General features: G+C 30.6%; 2 protein-coding genes across 2 annotated transcripts; both read left to right on the forward strand.

The window, feature by feature from the left end:
- On the forward strand, positions 1,373-2,059 carry LOC107627319. The gene has a single exon (XM_016330164.1). It carries the CDS (start codon positions 1,373-1,375, stop codon positions 2,057-2,059), a length of 687 nt encoding a protein of 228 aa, XP_016185650.1.
- LOC107627320 lies at positions 2,093-3,887 on the forward strand. Its single transcript, XM_016330165.1, has 3 exons — positions 2,093-2,950; positions 3,061-3,134; positions 3,239-3,887. The coding sequence occupies exons 1-3, from the start codon at positions 2,093-2,095 to the stop codon at positions 3,885-3,887; spliced, it is 1,581 nt and encodes a 526-aa protein (XP_016185651.1).

The following is a 15,088-nucleotide window of genomic DNA, read 5'->3' on the forward strand; positions in this document are numbered from 1 at the left end:
AAACATAGGTCTGATGAACAAGACAAGGGTTGGATGGTAAATTCATGTGTAGATTTGAATGAGTGGAATCATAAGAATTCAAAATTTCAGATCGGAGACGCTAATCGCGCAGCATTAAACGTGGGACATAATTCTCGGGGATCATTTGCTATTAATGAGGAGATTGACTCAGAAAATACAGTATCCAATAATTATGAGGACCGTTAATATGGGAACCAAATATATGAGGTTACAATAAAAGAGAATGGGTTGCTAGTTAACAGTCCCAACAATTGTGCAATGGGACATGGACCTATAGTTAAGGATCGGGCCGGGCTGAAAAAATCTGCTCCTGCTGCTAGGTTGCCGAACCGGGTAGGAAAGAAACGGGTCCCATCTTGACTCGGCAGGGAGTGCACCCTCTAACCGAGTCTGCTCCTTAAGCGTCGACTCCAAGAAGGAATGGGAAGTGCGACGAGATGACCAGGTGAGAGGAAGGACACAGTCAGCCACCGTCGGAATTAAAGGAACCTTCCGACATGATAACCCTGCAAGGAAAGCGCCTTGTAAGCGGGGATGGGTTGCAGGTGGAGCCTGGGTACAACTGCAGTGCAGGAGGCAGATCGCGACGTCGCATAGAAGAAGGCAGGGGACATGAGCGCGATCCAGAGGGGATGACACGGGTGGTGGTGGCTGGGGGGTCTGATGCCGGCGAGAAAGCCGAAGTGGAGACCAGCGAGGTTGATAGAGAGCGACGGCAATGGAGGGATGTATTTGGTCTAAATGTAGAACAAGCACAGGCACAAGGGACTTCCTGTAACATAGATATGACGAGAATGAAGAACTCTGTAGAAGATGCAGGGCATAGTATTGATAATGGCATAGTCAGCAGAGGCAATACACTAGAGGATGAGAGCCATATCCGAAGCACGACAGAATTAAGACTGGAGGAAGGGGAAACATTGATGGAGGGCGGTACACAGGGTCACAGAAATTGGCAAGAGGATGTTAACGAGCACGGTACAGAATCAGGATCAGAGGCGGGGACTGGTTCAGAGGGTGATAATAAAATAACAAGCGAAGAACATAGACCTAGTTGGGATGAGGAAATGGCCGAGAACAAAGAAGCTTGGAAGCTAGCGGTAGAGTCAGGTGCTCAGTGTAGTGATAAGGAGGATATCATGGCTATCCTGCAGGAGCAAAATGACGCAATTGTGGAGAAGCGACGACAGGCGAAGCAGAAAGCAAAAGCTCGAAGGAGCCGGCCAAAAAATCCAAAACAGGTGTGTAATAAATTTAATCAATGATTTTAAGTTCTTGGAATATAAGGGGGTTAAGAGGTACTGCAAAATTTAGCATGCTCAAAAATTTTAAAAATAAGTTTAGTTTAGAAATGTTGGATTTGGTAGAAACAAAGAAAGAGATGGTGACTAAGTTTGATGCAGTTCGTATATGGGGAAGTGACAGTGCGGGTTGGGAGTTTGTAAGTTCAATTGGAGCTTCTGGAGGGTTATTATTAATATGGGATGAAACAGTTTTCAAGCTGAATAACTGTTATAAAGAGGATAGATGGATGTGTGTAGAAGGAGTTGTGGTAAAAGATAATTTTTATTGTGCTATTTGCTTAGTGTATGGACCGCTTGTGAGAACTGAAAAGAGCTCATTGTGGGAAGAACTGAGCTACATTACAGGACTGTGTCAGGTGCCTTTTTGTTATTTGGGGGATTTTAATAAAATTTTGCATTTGGAAGAAAGAAAAGGAGCGACAACTTTATCGGCATCTGCGGAAGATTTTAGAACATGGATAAATGACATGGAGTTGATCGATTTGCCACTAAATGATCGAAAGTATACATGGTTCAGAGGACAGTCATGTAGTCGTATTGACCGGAGTCTAGTTTCGTTGGGGTGGCTTGAGGTATACCCGGAGACTTGTCTGAAGGGAGGCCCGAGAGGCTTATCGGATCACTGCCCTTTAATAATGGAAGACAGCAGGATATTTGCTGGCCCAAGACCATTCCGAAGTTTGGACTCGTGGTTCACACATGAAGGGTTTCTCAGAATGGTGAATGACGAATAGAAGGAATTAGGTAACGTACAATTTTTAGAGAAGATGAAAGCACTGTCCGTACCGATATGCAGATGGCATAAGCAGCACTTTGGGGACATGACTGAGAGGATAAAGAGATTTCAGGAAGAAATAAAGAAGGTGGATGATATGGTTAGTAGTGGCCACTATGATGGTACAATGGAGGCAAGGAAAAGGGCATTAGTGCGATGTTGTAAGAAGTGGTATGTGAGACAAGATGTTTACTGGAAGCAAATGTCAAGATCTCGGCATGCTCACGAGATGGATAGGAACACAAAATATTTTCACAATATTGCTTTGACAAGAAGAAGGAATAACCGTATTGAATCCTTGGAGATTAATGGGAGGATAGTGAAGAATCAAGCAAGGATCAAAATTGCTATAAGGGATTTTTATAAATGTTTGTACCACCAAGAAGGTTCCCCAAGTGTGAGCTTCAGGGATGGATTAGTCAATCGATTGGAGAGGGAGGAAGCAGAAGGCTTAGAGGTGATACCATCAGTGGAGGAGGTGAAAGAGGCAGTGTGGGATTGTGAATCTTCTAAGGCTCTAGGGAGTGATGTGTACAACATGAACTTTATAAAAATGTGCTGGAACGAGATAGAAATGGAGTTCACTGCAGCTGTGATAAGTTTTTTTGAGACAGCAAGACTACCAGCAGAATCTAATATCACATGGGTAGCGTTGGCGCCAAAATTTGTTGGGACAAAAGAGATTAAAGATCTAAGACCTATCAGCATGGTTGGTTATGTATATAAAGTTATCTCTAAATTTTTTACTCGAAGAATGAGGCGTGTGATGCCAGGTTTGGTTGGGGAATCACAGACAGCCTTTGTGAAGGGGAGGAAGATCCATGATGGAGCCTTAATTGCATGTGAAACGGTGCAATGGTTAAAACTTAAAACAGAAAAAGAAGACATCAGCAATTATCAAACTGGACTTCCATATAGCCTATGATAGAGTTAAATGGTGTTTTGTCGATACTGTATTAGAGAAGATGGGCTTCGGTAGAACATGAAGGGCATGGATTAGAGAGTGTGTTAGCTCGGCATCTATATCCATTCTGGTGAATGGGTCACCGTCAAAATCTTTCAAGATGGAGAGGGGCCTACAGCAAGGCGACCCATTATCACCTTTTTTGTTTGTCCTGGTAATCGATGTGCTTAACAGGATAATTGAAAATGCAGTAAAGAACGGACGAATATCTTCACTCTTATTCGGGAGGGATAATATAGAGTTGTCACACCTACAATTTGCTGATGACACTATATTATTCTGTCCGTCGGAAGAGAATACAGTGAGAAACTATCAGAGACTACTGAGGTGCTTTGAAATTATGTCTAGATTGAGCATTAATTTTGAAAAGTCCAACTTGATACCAGTGAATTGTAGCCAGGAGTGGGTTAGCCGGATGTGTCAGTTACTAGGGTGCCAGGAGGCAGCCTTACCAGTGAGGTATCTTGGCATTAACCTGGGAGCAAATCCCCGATTGGTGAAAACTTGGAAGCCGGTTTTAGATAAGGTGGAGGAGAAACTGAGTTTGTGGAAAGCAAAGGTGCTTAGTAAGGCTGGAAAGCTAGTGCTCATCAAGTCGGTGATCAACAGTCTACCTATTTATTACCTGAGCTTATATAAGATGCCAAATATGGTTGCACGTAGAATCATTGCCTTGCAGAGGAAGTTCTTCTGGGGAAAGGATGATGGAAGACCGGGTATGGCTCTCGTGAAGTGGGAGATAGTCCAGGCTCCAAAGAAGCTGGGAGGGTTGGGAGTGGGTGATGCAGTTGTCCGTAACACTGCCTTACTGTTCAAATGGTAGTGGCGATTCTCAAAGGAAGACTGTCCTCTATGGAAGCAGATTGTATGCTCCTGCAATAATTTGAATTCTAATCATTTGTTGTCAACTCAGGCGTTGCCAAAGCGAGGGGGCCCGTGGAGAGACATATGTCAATTACAAATAAAGGAGCAACACGTCAGGCAGAAGATGATTGATGGCCTTGCTATGAAAGTAGGAAATGGTAGACACACCAGATTCTGGAAAGATACATGGCTCCAAGTGGGAAAGCTGAAAGAATACTTTCCGAGACTCTTCTTACTTTCAAAGCAACAAGGATCGGTAATTGGGGATTGTGGGTTCTGGGATGGGATACAGTGGGTGTGGCACTTCCAATAGAGGAGAGAATTACACCAATGGGAGACCGATACTTTGGACCAGTTGCTACAAGTCTTGCATTCTGTTAGATTAATAGCAGATGTGCAAGATAGAGTGGTGTGGAGGCTTGATAAAGAAGAAATTTATTCTACTAACTCATTTGTGCAGGTGCTGCAGGAAGAGACCTTGGATGAGGAGATTATGAGCTATGAATTCACAAAGAAAATTTGGAAAGGGTTAGTCCCATCCCGCGTCGAGTTGTTCGCGTGGTTCGTATTGGTAGGGAGGATCAACACAAAGGACCGACTAAGTAGACTATGAATCCTAAAACGGAATGATAACTTGTGCGTGTTGTGCAAGAAGGATGTTGAAAATATCCAACACTTATTTGTGACTTGCGAGTTCTCTTGGCAGGTGTGGTGTGCATGGGTCTCATTGTTTGGACAGAAGTGGACTGCTCCTGGTAATTTGAAAGAACACTTCGAAAGTTGGAGATACATGCCAGTGAAAAAGGAGCAACGTAAGAGTTGGATAGTGGGATTTTTCTCAGTAATATGGATTATTTGGCTAAGACGGAATGATGTTATATTTCAGAGTAAGACAACACAAGTTGCAGATTGTGTGAATCAAGCGTTTACATGTGCTACAGAGTGGTGTGATAAATAACTCACGTTATCGATGGCTATGCCGGAGATGACATAGGAGTTGTTATTTATGTCTCTTATCTATCTGTACTTACTTCACTAGAGTATTGAACTCTTTCTTTCCAAAAAAAAAAACTCCTTAGCAAGCCATATTCAGCTGGAGAGAGCCACATAAACAGATGAGTTATTAGTAAGTTTTGGGTCACTATTGATGGGCTTTTTTTTTGGAGAATACTTTGATTTTTTAAGCTTTTTATTATATTTATTGTTATGGTATATGAAAATCGTTCCATAGAGGCCATTAGTTTACTAGAACAGTATCAGATGAAAATTAATATTAAACCACCGCGTGACCAAAACAAAAGGGAAAAAAATTAATATTAAGCCTAAGAAGAGCCAAAGTATATGATGCTATTCTCCAACTACATTTTTGTTATTTTTATTTTTGAGAAATTGGTTTTACATTCTTATTTCTATAATTATTATAAATTTAGTAAAATAATTAAAAAATTAGAATAAAAATTTTAGAATTTATTTAACAGTTACAATGTATAAAATAAATAAATTTTAATTACATAGAATATAATAAAAAAATCATGTATAATATTATTATAGATAACAAGAGATTTTTAGACCCTAAAATATTTACTATTAGATAAGAATACTCTAATTAAAATTTTAAATAAGCAAGATATGTTAAAGGTAGGATAAATGATAGAAATAAATCAGCTTACATGAGATTTTACATGATTAAGCCAAACAAAAAAAATGAGACATGAATCAACCAAAAATATATCTCTATATAATTCGAATTAACTCCATTCGAACTAAGAAATTTAGTAATTCGAATCAACCCTGTTCGAATTAGTGAGGGTGTTTGCAGTCTTAGTAATTCGAATCATACTAATTCGAACCATGCATGGGAAAGTTCAAATCACCCAAATTCGAATTACATAGTGAGAAATTCTCCCTCCACATCTGTCTCTGCCACCTACTCCAAGTGCATCAAGGTTCCATTCTTTTTGCTTTTTCTATGAAAACTACATGGAGTTTTGATGAAGCTCTTGTAGTTAAAAATTACGTCTTGTTTTTGAGGATGTTAGATAGTTAATCGATTGATTTCAACTTAGGTAAATATATGCATGGAATTTCGAATCAGATTGATTCGAATTATACATGCATATAGTGTTAGGGTAGTTCGAATCAGAGTGACATAATTTAAATCAATTTATTAAAAAAATTAATTATTTAAATAAAAAATATATTTTATTCCATGCATTAAAAATAAAGCTAACAAAATATTTAATTATGAGACTTCTTTAAAATGTTTATGAGCTATCAATTCGAATTTCATAAAGTACTCTTCCGTTCCATCCATTCTTGATAGCTCATGAATATTTTGAAAAATATTGTAATTAAATATTTTGTTAATTTTTTTTAATGCATAGAATAAAATATATTTTTTAATTTTAAATTATGTCACAAAAAAATATTTTATTCTATGCAAAATAATTTTAGAAAATAGCTTAAAAATGTTAGGAGTATTATAAAGAGAAAGTCTAAGGAGCCAGCAACTTTTGTAATTTGTGGCTATCACTTAACCATCAAAAGAAAAGTGAGTGATCTCTCACCATTGGATGTAATCTCACACCATTAGAAACACTATTGATGGCCAATTGATGGTTACAAAACGGCAACAACAAGACACAATGCACAAACAGCAATTTTCGAATTACATACACATAATTCGAATCAGCTATATTCGAACTATAATTCGAATTCCTCACCATATAATTTGAATAAGGTAGATTGAAACTCCCCATGCATAATTCGAATTTGGGTGATTCGAATTACTAAGACTGCAAATACCCTCACTAATTCGAACCGAGTTGATTCGAATTACTAAGTTTCATAGTTCGAATGGAGTTGATTCAAATTATATAGAGACATACTTTTGGTTGATCTATGTCTCATTTTTTTGTTTGACTTAATCATGTAAAATCTCATGCAAGCAGGCTTATTTCTGCCATTTGTCCTTAAAGGTAAAAGAAAATTATTAGATAAATAAGTTATTTTAGATAGCTGAAAGTTAATCCAATTTTTTTATATTTTTTATTTTTATGTGTCTTCTTTTTTAAAGTATTTTTATAAAATTTTAAATATGTTTAGATATTTAAAAAAATATTTTTATTAAAAAAATTAATAATGTAATTTTTTTAAGTTAACAATACTTTTTTTTTTAAAAAGTAAAAGCAAAAATTTTTTTAATAATTATTTTAAAAAAAATTCTATAGTAATGTGCAATAGCTTTTTTCTATTTATCAAAAAGACAAAAAAATTACATTTTCGAAACACCAAGATGACCCTCATATTTTTTTAATGAAATTAAGTTGTTAGATAAAAAAAATATGTAAAAAATTTTTTTAGCAACAAAAAATAACAACAAAGTCTTGTCTCACTAAGTGGGGTCGGCTACATGAATCAAACAATACCATTGTGCTCTGTCATGTATCATGTTTACAAAGAGACCGTTTACATGTAGATCTCGTTTGACCACCTCATGGATGATCTTCTTAGGTCTTCCTCTGCCTTTCGCCCTTTGTTCATCTTCTATCTCATCCACCCTCCTGACTGGATATTCTATCGGTCTTCTTCTCACATGTCCAAACCACTTGAGACGCGATTCAACCATCTTTTCCACAATTGGTGCTACTCCAACTCTCTCCCTTATATCTTCATTCCTTATTTTATCCAATCGCGTATGACCACTCATCCATCTCAACATCTTCATCTCTGCCACACTCAGCTTATGTTCGTGCTCCCCTTTAGCCGCCCAACATTCCATACCATAAAGCATAGCCGGTCTTATAGCGGTGCGATAGAATTTACCTTTAAGTTTTAAAGGCACTTTTTTGTTTCATATAAAACCAAATGCACTCCGCCATTTTGACCAACCTGCTTGGATCCTATGATTTACATCTTGTTCAATCTCTCCATTATCCTATATGATGCACCCAAGATACTTAAAAATTTTAACTTTTCTTAGGATGTTTTCTCCAATCTTCACCTCTATATTGGGGTTTTCCCTTCTCAGACTGAACTTACATTTCATATATTCTGTCTTGCTACGGCTTATGCGCAGACCATACACTTCTAGAGCTTCTCTCCATAACTCCAACTTCTTATTTAGGTCTTCCCTTGACTCTCCCATAAGGACGATATCATCGGCAAAAAGCATGCACCATGGCACAGGCTCTTGGATGTGCTCTGTGAGTACTTCCAAGACTAATGTGAAAAGGTATGGACTTAAGGATGATCTCTGGTGTAATCCTATACCAATAGTAAATTCCTCTGTCACACCACCTTGAGTCTTCACACTAGTTGTGGCCCATCATACATGTCTTTAATTGCCCGAATATATGCGATCCTTACTCTCCTCTTTTCTAAAACCTTCCATAAGACCTCCCTTGGTACCCTATCATACGCTTTTTCCAAGTCAATAAACACCATATGTAGATCCCTTTTATTACTACGATACCTCTCCATCATCCTTCTTAATAGGTATATCGCTTCAGTGGTAGATCTGCCTGACATAAATCCAAATTGGTTCAACTAACAAAATCAAAATGAATTTAATAAATTAATAATTAATAAATAAAAAACTAAAAAGGGCTTTTTTATTGCTTTCTAATGGATATACATTTTTATAATTTTACTTTCTCTTTATCTCTTCATTTCACATTTATTTCTTTTAATTTATTGAACTAAATCAATTATATTGATTATTTGTATTAACTAATTAAGTACTTTTTAATGGGTTATTATAACTGTGCCTTTAAACCATAGATTAAAAATATTATAAAAAATCGTTTATAAAAGTTGTTACAAAATAAATATTTTTAAAATGTGTTTTTAAGACACAAATTAACTAAATTATTTTTCAATTTAATGTGTTTGATTCATTCAATTGTATTAATTATAACTAATAAATTATGTAATTTTATTTGATTAGGATAAATATTTCATCATTTAATATTTTATTTGATTCATTAAATTACATTAATCATAACTTCAAATATTTAATTTAATTAGAGTAAATATCAAATTATTTTAAATTTTGTTTAATTTATTAAACCAAATTAATTATAACTAATTTATTATTTAATATGATCGAGACAAATATAAAATTATTTAATAAATAATATATAAAGCAATAAAATAAATGAACTCAATTAATTCAAATTATTATCTTATTATTTTATATATCCCTTTTCTCCTTCTTTATTTTGTACTTCAGGTAAAATATTTGTAATTTTTTATTTTTATTTTTTTTATCTTAATTTTACTAATATTTTTCTATGATTTTGTTTTATATTAGTTTTTTTATTTATTAATAATTCTTAAGGGTATTATTATTTTATTTAAAGATAATTTAAATTTTTTGTAATATTTTTATAAAAGTTGATTAATAGGTTCTTTTTTAAAATATTTTTTTGAAATTTTTTTAATAAGATCGTATTTTGATTTTTCTCTTTCATCCTTTGTATTAATTAATTATATTAATCTTCTATTGCAATACATTTTTTATCTACTCCACACATTATCTTTTCTATCTTATTTTACTTTTTTTAATTGCTCTTTTTACTTTATTTTTAATTATTTATTTTATTTTTATTTCTCATATATAGATTTATTATAATTCATCACAGGTTCTTTTTTAATTTAAGTGATTTTTTAGGTTATATTTTACCATTGATGCTTTTATTTTATTTAGTATATTTTTTTAGTTTGTGTTTAATATAATAATCTGTAAATACCTATTCTATTATGTAAAAATTAAATTTCTGCACGTAATGATAAAACTGTCGTAACATATTTCTGATGGTGTTTTTCCATTTATTTCTTTTAACTCATTAAATTCATTTTATTATAATAAATTAATTATATCAACTAATTGATTTGGTTAATTTTTTAAATATCATATAATTTATTATAATTTCTATCAATCAATTAATTGTAATTCAAATTGAATCATTATTTTGTTAGAAAATTATTATTTTCTAATCTATTTATAGGCAATACATATATTAATTATAATCGTAAATTAAGCTATTTTACATTAAATGACTTATATAATGGTCATCTCATTTATTATCATAAATGTTGAATTAAATGAGAATAAAACCAGAGATACTATTTTATTTGGTCTTTCGGGTTTAATGGGTGTGACACTCAAATATAAATAGTGACTTTCGAATTTCGGTCTCCAACACATCAAAGCCATCTCTGTAACTCTTTTTCCATAAAAGGAATTTTGATTCAACTCTATCAGGGATACAGAAGGTTTTCAAAGAACAAAGGAATTGTCTGAATTTGCACGAATTCTAAATGTTCGAACTTACGACGTTATTTCAGTTCGTTGTCGTTATGAGAATGACTTTAATCTATACGTGTCTAAGGATTAGAATATATTAAATATTATTTAAGTAATTTATTTCTAATATTGGTATTTGATTAAATTAGTTTTAGAGAAATTTAAATTGTTGACTCAATTTATATATTATGACTATTCTTTTTGAATATATTATTTTTATATTTTTTAATATAAAATTTCTTTTTTTTCTAATTTTTAAATTTATTTTCTTTTTCATTTTATATTTTAGATTAGTAATGTAATTATTAAGAAAAATATATTTAAAAAAAAGAAAAAAATATTAAAATATCACTATTTAAAAAAAAAAGAAAGATACGTGAAAAAAGGAAAACGAAAAATTAAAACATCACTATTAGAAAAAAAATTGTTAATATGCGTATGAATGGAGTCGGAATTGAGGAATATATATAGATATAAAAATAAAAAATTATTGCACGATTGTAGAATAAAAAATAATCATATATATAAAACGAAATAATTATAACAAAAAAATAATTAATATATGTGATTTAGATGTTTTTAATAACCGGTAACATAGAGTTTAACAAAATATAATTCACATATTTTTTTTATTTATGTATATGTATAGAATTATTTATATATATATAAAAGGTCATGGAAAGTTCTATTCAAGTTTGATAAGAACAAGAAGATTTACATAGAAATGGTTCTCATGGATAGTAAGGTAAGTTGATTATTTTCCATGATTCTTTCAAGTGATGTTGGGTCCATTTTATAAATATTTTGGTTCATATATTTTAATGTTTTTAATAACCGGTAATATAGAGTTTAATAAAATATAATTCATATATTTTTTATTTATGTATATGTATAGAACTATATATATACTGTTTCTCCGTGTTTTATAAAAATTTTAAATTCATATGTCTGCGTGTCCCATGTCGTATCGTGTTCCGTATTTGTGTTGTGTTTTGTATTCTGTGTCAGTATCCATATATAATAGGTAATTACCATAATTTTAAAAATCGAACCAAATTGACCGATTCGGCTAAATTAGTTTTAACATGTTATTTTTTTTAATCAAATTATTATAATTTAAAAAAAATAATTTAAAATTATAATTTCAATCTTATCACGTGTATGGTACGGATAATTATACTTGTGTATATATATATAAAAGTCAATTTCTTGTTATAGAGATTTAATCAATTAGATAGATCAACCAATCGGGTAAATAATATAATCAATTGGTTAGACGGAAACTAAACATTAGCACATCTATGTAAAAATAATGGATTATTGTTGTAGAAAAAAATACAATTGCCAGCTAAGCTAACCAACCAATAATTGATGACTAAATTCAACAAATTGATTCTTTTGCCGGCGCAGTGCAATTTTGTGTGATTTCAAAGAACAACAAAATTTATAGCTGATAGAATTATAGAACATCGACAGCAACAACTAAAAAAAGTCGGGTATGTCTAAAATAGTTTTGTGCTTATTGAATGTGTCTTATTCTATAATTCATAATAAATAAATAAATTTAAAAATTTAACTGACTTAAAAAAGTTGAATCTTTAGTATTACTCATGTATTTAACATTCCTTTCCTAATCATAGGTCCATGTCCATGTATTTAACACAGCTCCCATTTGAAAGACCGAACTTCTCCCGGCAGCCACGTTTCTCTGACAACTTCCATTTAGATTCCATGTGGTCCTGGTGGTTGCTACCAATCAAACCGCTGGCTCATTGAAGAATTATTATTATTAGGTGAATTATAAGGTATAGATTTAAGTTTGTAGATATTCTCATAATATAACTCTTCTTGTAATCCGTATACTATTTCTATTATGTTGGGATTTCTATTATGTCGGGAAAGTAGCTTGGCCAGCTCTTGAGAGTTGGTGGCTTGGTTAGGCACAAGAAAGAAGTCATTTATGTTGCAATGGACCTTTTTCTATGTATAAGTTGGTCTTTGATTTTTTAGAATTTTTTTTTCTCTCCTTATTAGTGGGTCCTGCAAGAAAAATAAAAAAAATTTTAAACTTTTAATACTAATAACAATATTAATTAGCTAAGACAAAAAATATTAATTAGTTAAAATAAGAATTTAATTTTAATTGATATAATTATTTTTTAAAAAATTAATTATGTTTTCAATTATTTATATACTTATTAACTATTTTTTTATTAATCCGTTAAATACTTCTAAATTCTAATAATATTTAATTTATATACTGGTGCATATATTAAAATGACTAAAAAATATAAACAAAGAAAAATTTTATAAGAAGAATGTATATATATAAATGATCTTTAGATTTGACTGCGGTGAAATTGACTTGATTTTTTTTAATTTATAATTAAGTGACATGAGTGAAAAAATTTGGAATAAAAAATTAAAGAGTTATGTATTTATAATGTACATTGTTTTTTATTCTTAGACCAAAAAGCACAATTCAACTCTTTTATAATATTTTTTAATCGTATGTAAATGAATTAAAAAAAGTATTTTAGTTTATTTAAATCAAATTCAAAATTCTAATTTCTATTACAATTAAGAAAGTTTAATCCTAAAAATAGTTACTTTAGGATATAAAAATTAGGGTAAAAAACCTATATGTGCCAAGGGGTTTAAAATTATCCAAATCAGCCAAACGAAATTCTGATACATCAATCCACTAAAGAGCAAATATATGTAATTCGAATCAATACAATTCGAATTAGTTTTCAACGTAATTCGAATTGATATAACTCGAATTACTCGAAAAAATTGACAGCACGTAATTCGAATCAATTTGTAACGAATTATTCCCAACCGTTGCGTACAAGTAATTCGAATCAACTTGGAACGAATTATAAAAGCATAATTCGAATTGTCTCAATTCGAATTAGTAGGAACACGTGAGTAGGAGGAAGTTCGAATCAAATTGATTCGAATTACTCACATTTCGAATCAAATGGCTAATTACACATTGTACAATAAGATACTAGAAAAAATACTATATAATACAAAAAATATATACTAAAAGAAGTATAAAACAAGATTATAGTAAATTAATTTTAGTATAAAATTATTAAATATAAATTAATTTTAACTCCTATTAGTACATTGAATTAAAAATAACATATAAAAATGTACTTGTATTTATTAAATTTTAATAACATATAAAAATTTAATGACTTTTTAAATATTTTTTTATAATAGGAGTACATTTTTATATACTTTAAATACTTTGTATAAAAATGTACTTGTATTTATCATACAAAAATAAAGTGTTGTGCCAATATAATAACATTATAACATTTTAAATCAATTTTTTTCTAGGATTTTGGATTAAAAGCAGCACATGAAAAAGCATTATTGGTATTTTAAAACTAACTTAATTAGAAAAGATAGAACTGTATTTTTTAGAATTTTATGTACATAATTAGGCTAATTTTTTTAATATTGATCAAAGATGTGTGTTACACTATGTTATTTGGTTTCAGGTAAGTTTTACTCTACTATATTTTTTTTTTATTTTTCAAAAGACAAAAATCTAAAAAATTTTATAAATTAATTTAAAAGAAAATATCATTGACGTTTTATAAAATTTTTTAGATTTGTGTCTTTTGAATTATAAAATTTTATAAAATTTTATAAAACGTCAATGATATTTTCTTTTAAATTAATTTATAAAATTTTTTAGATTTGTGTTTTTTGAAAAGTAAAAAAAAAATATAGTAGAGTAAAACTTACCTGAAACTAAATAATATAGTGTAACACACATCTTTGATCAATATTAAAAAAAATTAGCCTAATTATATACATAAAATCTTAAAAAATACAGTTCTATCTTTTTTAATTAAGTTAGCTTTAAAATACCAATAATGCTTTTTCATGTGCTGCTTTTAATCTAAAATCCTAGAAAAAATTGATTTAAAATGTTATAATGTTATTATATTGGCACAACACTTTATTTTTGTATGATAAATACAAGTACATTTTTATATGTTATTTTTAATTCAATGTACTAATAGGAGTTAAAATTAATTTATATTTAATAATTTTATACTAAAATTAATTTACTATAATCTTGTTTTATACTTCTTTTAGTATTTATTTTTTGTATTATATAGTATTTTTTCTAGTATCTTATTGTACAATGTGTAATTAGCCATTTGATTCGAAATGTGAGTAATTCGAATCAATTTGATTCGAACTTCCTCCTACTCACGTGTTCCTACTAATTCGAATTGAGACAATTCGAATTATGCTTTTATAATTCGTTCCAAGTTGATTCGAATTACTTGTACGCAATGGTTGGGAATAATTCGTTACAAATTGATTCGAATTACGTGTTGCCAATTTTTTCGAGTAATTCGAGTTATATCAATTCGAATTACGTTAAAAACTAATTCGAATTGTATTGATTCGAATTACATATATTTGCTCTTTGGTGGATTGATGTATCAGAATTTCGTTTGGCTGATTTGGGTAATTTTAAACCCCTCTTAGCACATATAGGTTTTTTACCCTAAAAATTAAATATGAAGATCATAAATTCACCTTTGAATCAATACTTTGTTGTTGATTTTATTTAATTAATAAATACTACATACTAGTTAATATGCATAATTTAGATACTGTGATAGTAATTAACACAAATAATTTAAAATGGATTAAAAAAAAGTCTTTTAAAAGTTATAAAAAAAGAGAATGTACATGAGGAGAGAAAAATATTATTTTAGTATCTCTTAAGAAAAAAAAGTAAAATTTTCTCTTAAATTTTATCAACAATAATATATAGTTATATATAAATTTGGATTAATATTGTAACTAAT

The sequence above is a fragment of the Arachis ipaensis genome, chromosome B02 (genome assembly GCF_000816755.2).
Source record: "Arachis ipaensis cultivar K30076 chromosome B02, Araip1.1, whole genome shotgun sequence".
In the NCBI taxonomy this organism is placed as follows: Eukaryota; Viridiplantae; Streptophyta; class Magnoliopsida; order Fabales; family Fabaceae; genus Arachis; species Arachis ipaensis.

Excerpts from the sequence above, each read along its gene's own strand:
- LOC107627319 (XM_016330164.1), top strand. The coding sequence starts at position 1,373 with ATGTTGGATTTGGTAGAAACAAAGAAAGAGATGGTGACTAAGTTTGAT.
- LOC107627320 (XM_016330165.1), top strand. The coding sequence starts at position 2,093 with ATGAAAGCACTGTCCGTACCGATATGCAGATGGCATAAGCAGCACTTT. Across the intron at positions 2,951-3,060 it reads CCTTAATTGCATGTGAAACG|AGAAGATGGGCTTCGGTAGA; the intron begins GTGCAATGGTTA and ends ATACTGTATTAG. Across the intron at positions 3,135-3,238 it reads CGGCATCTATATCCATTCTG|GATAATTGAAAATGCAGTAA; the intron begins GTGAATGGGTCA and ends TGTGCTTAACAG.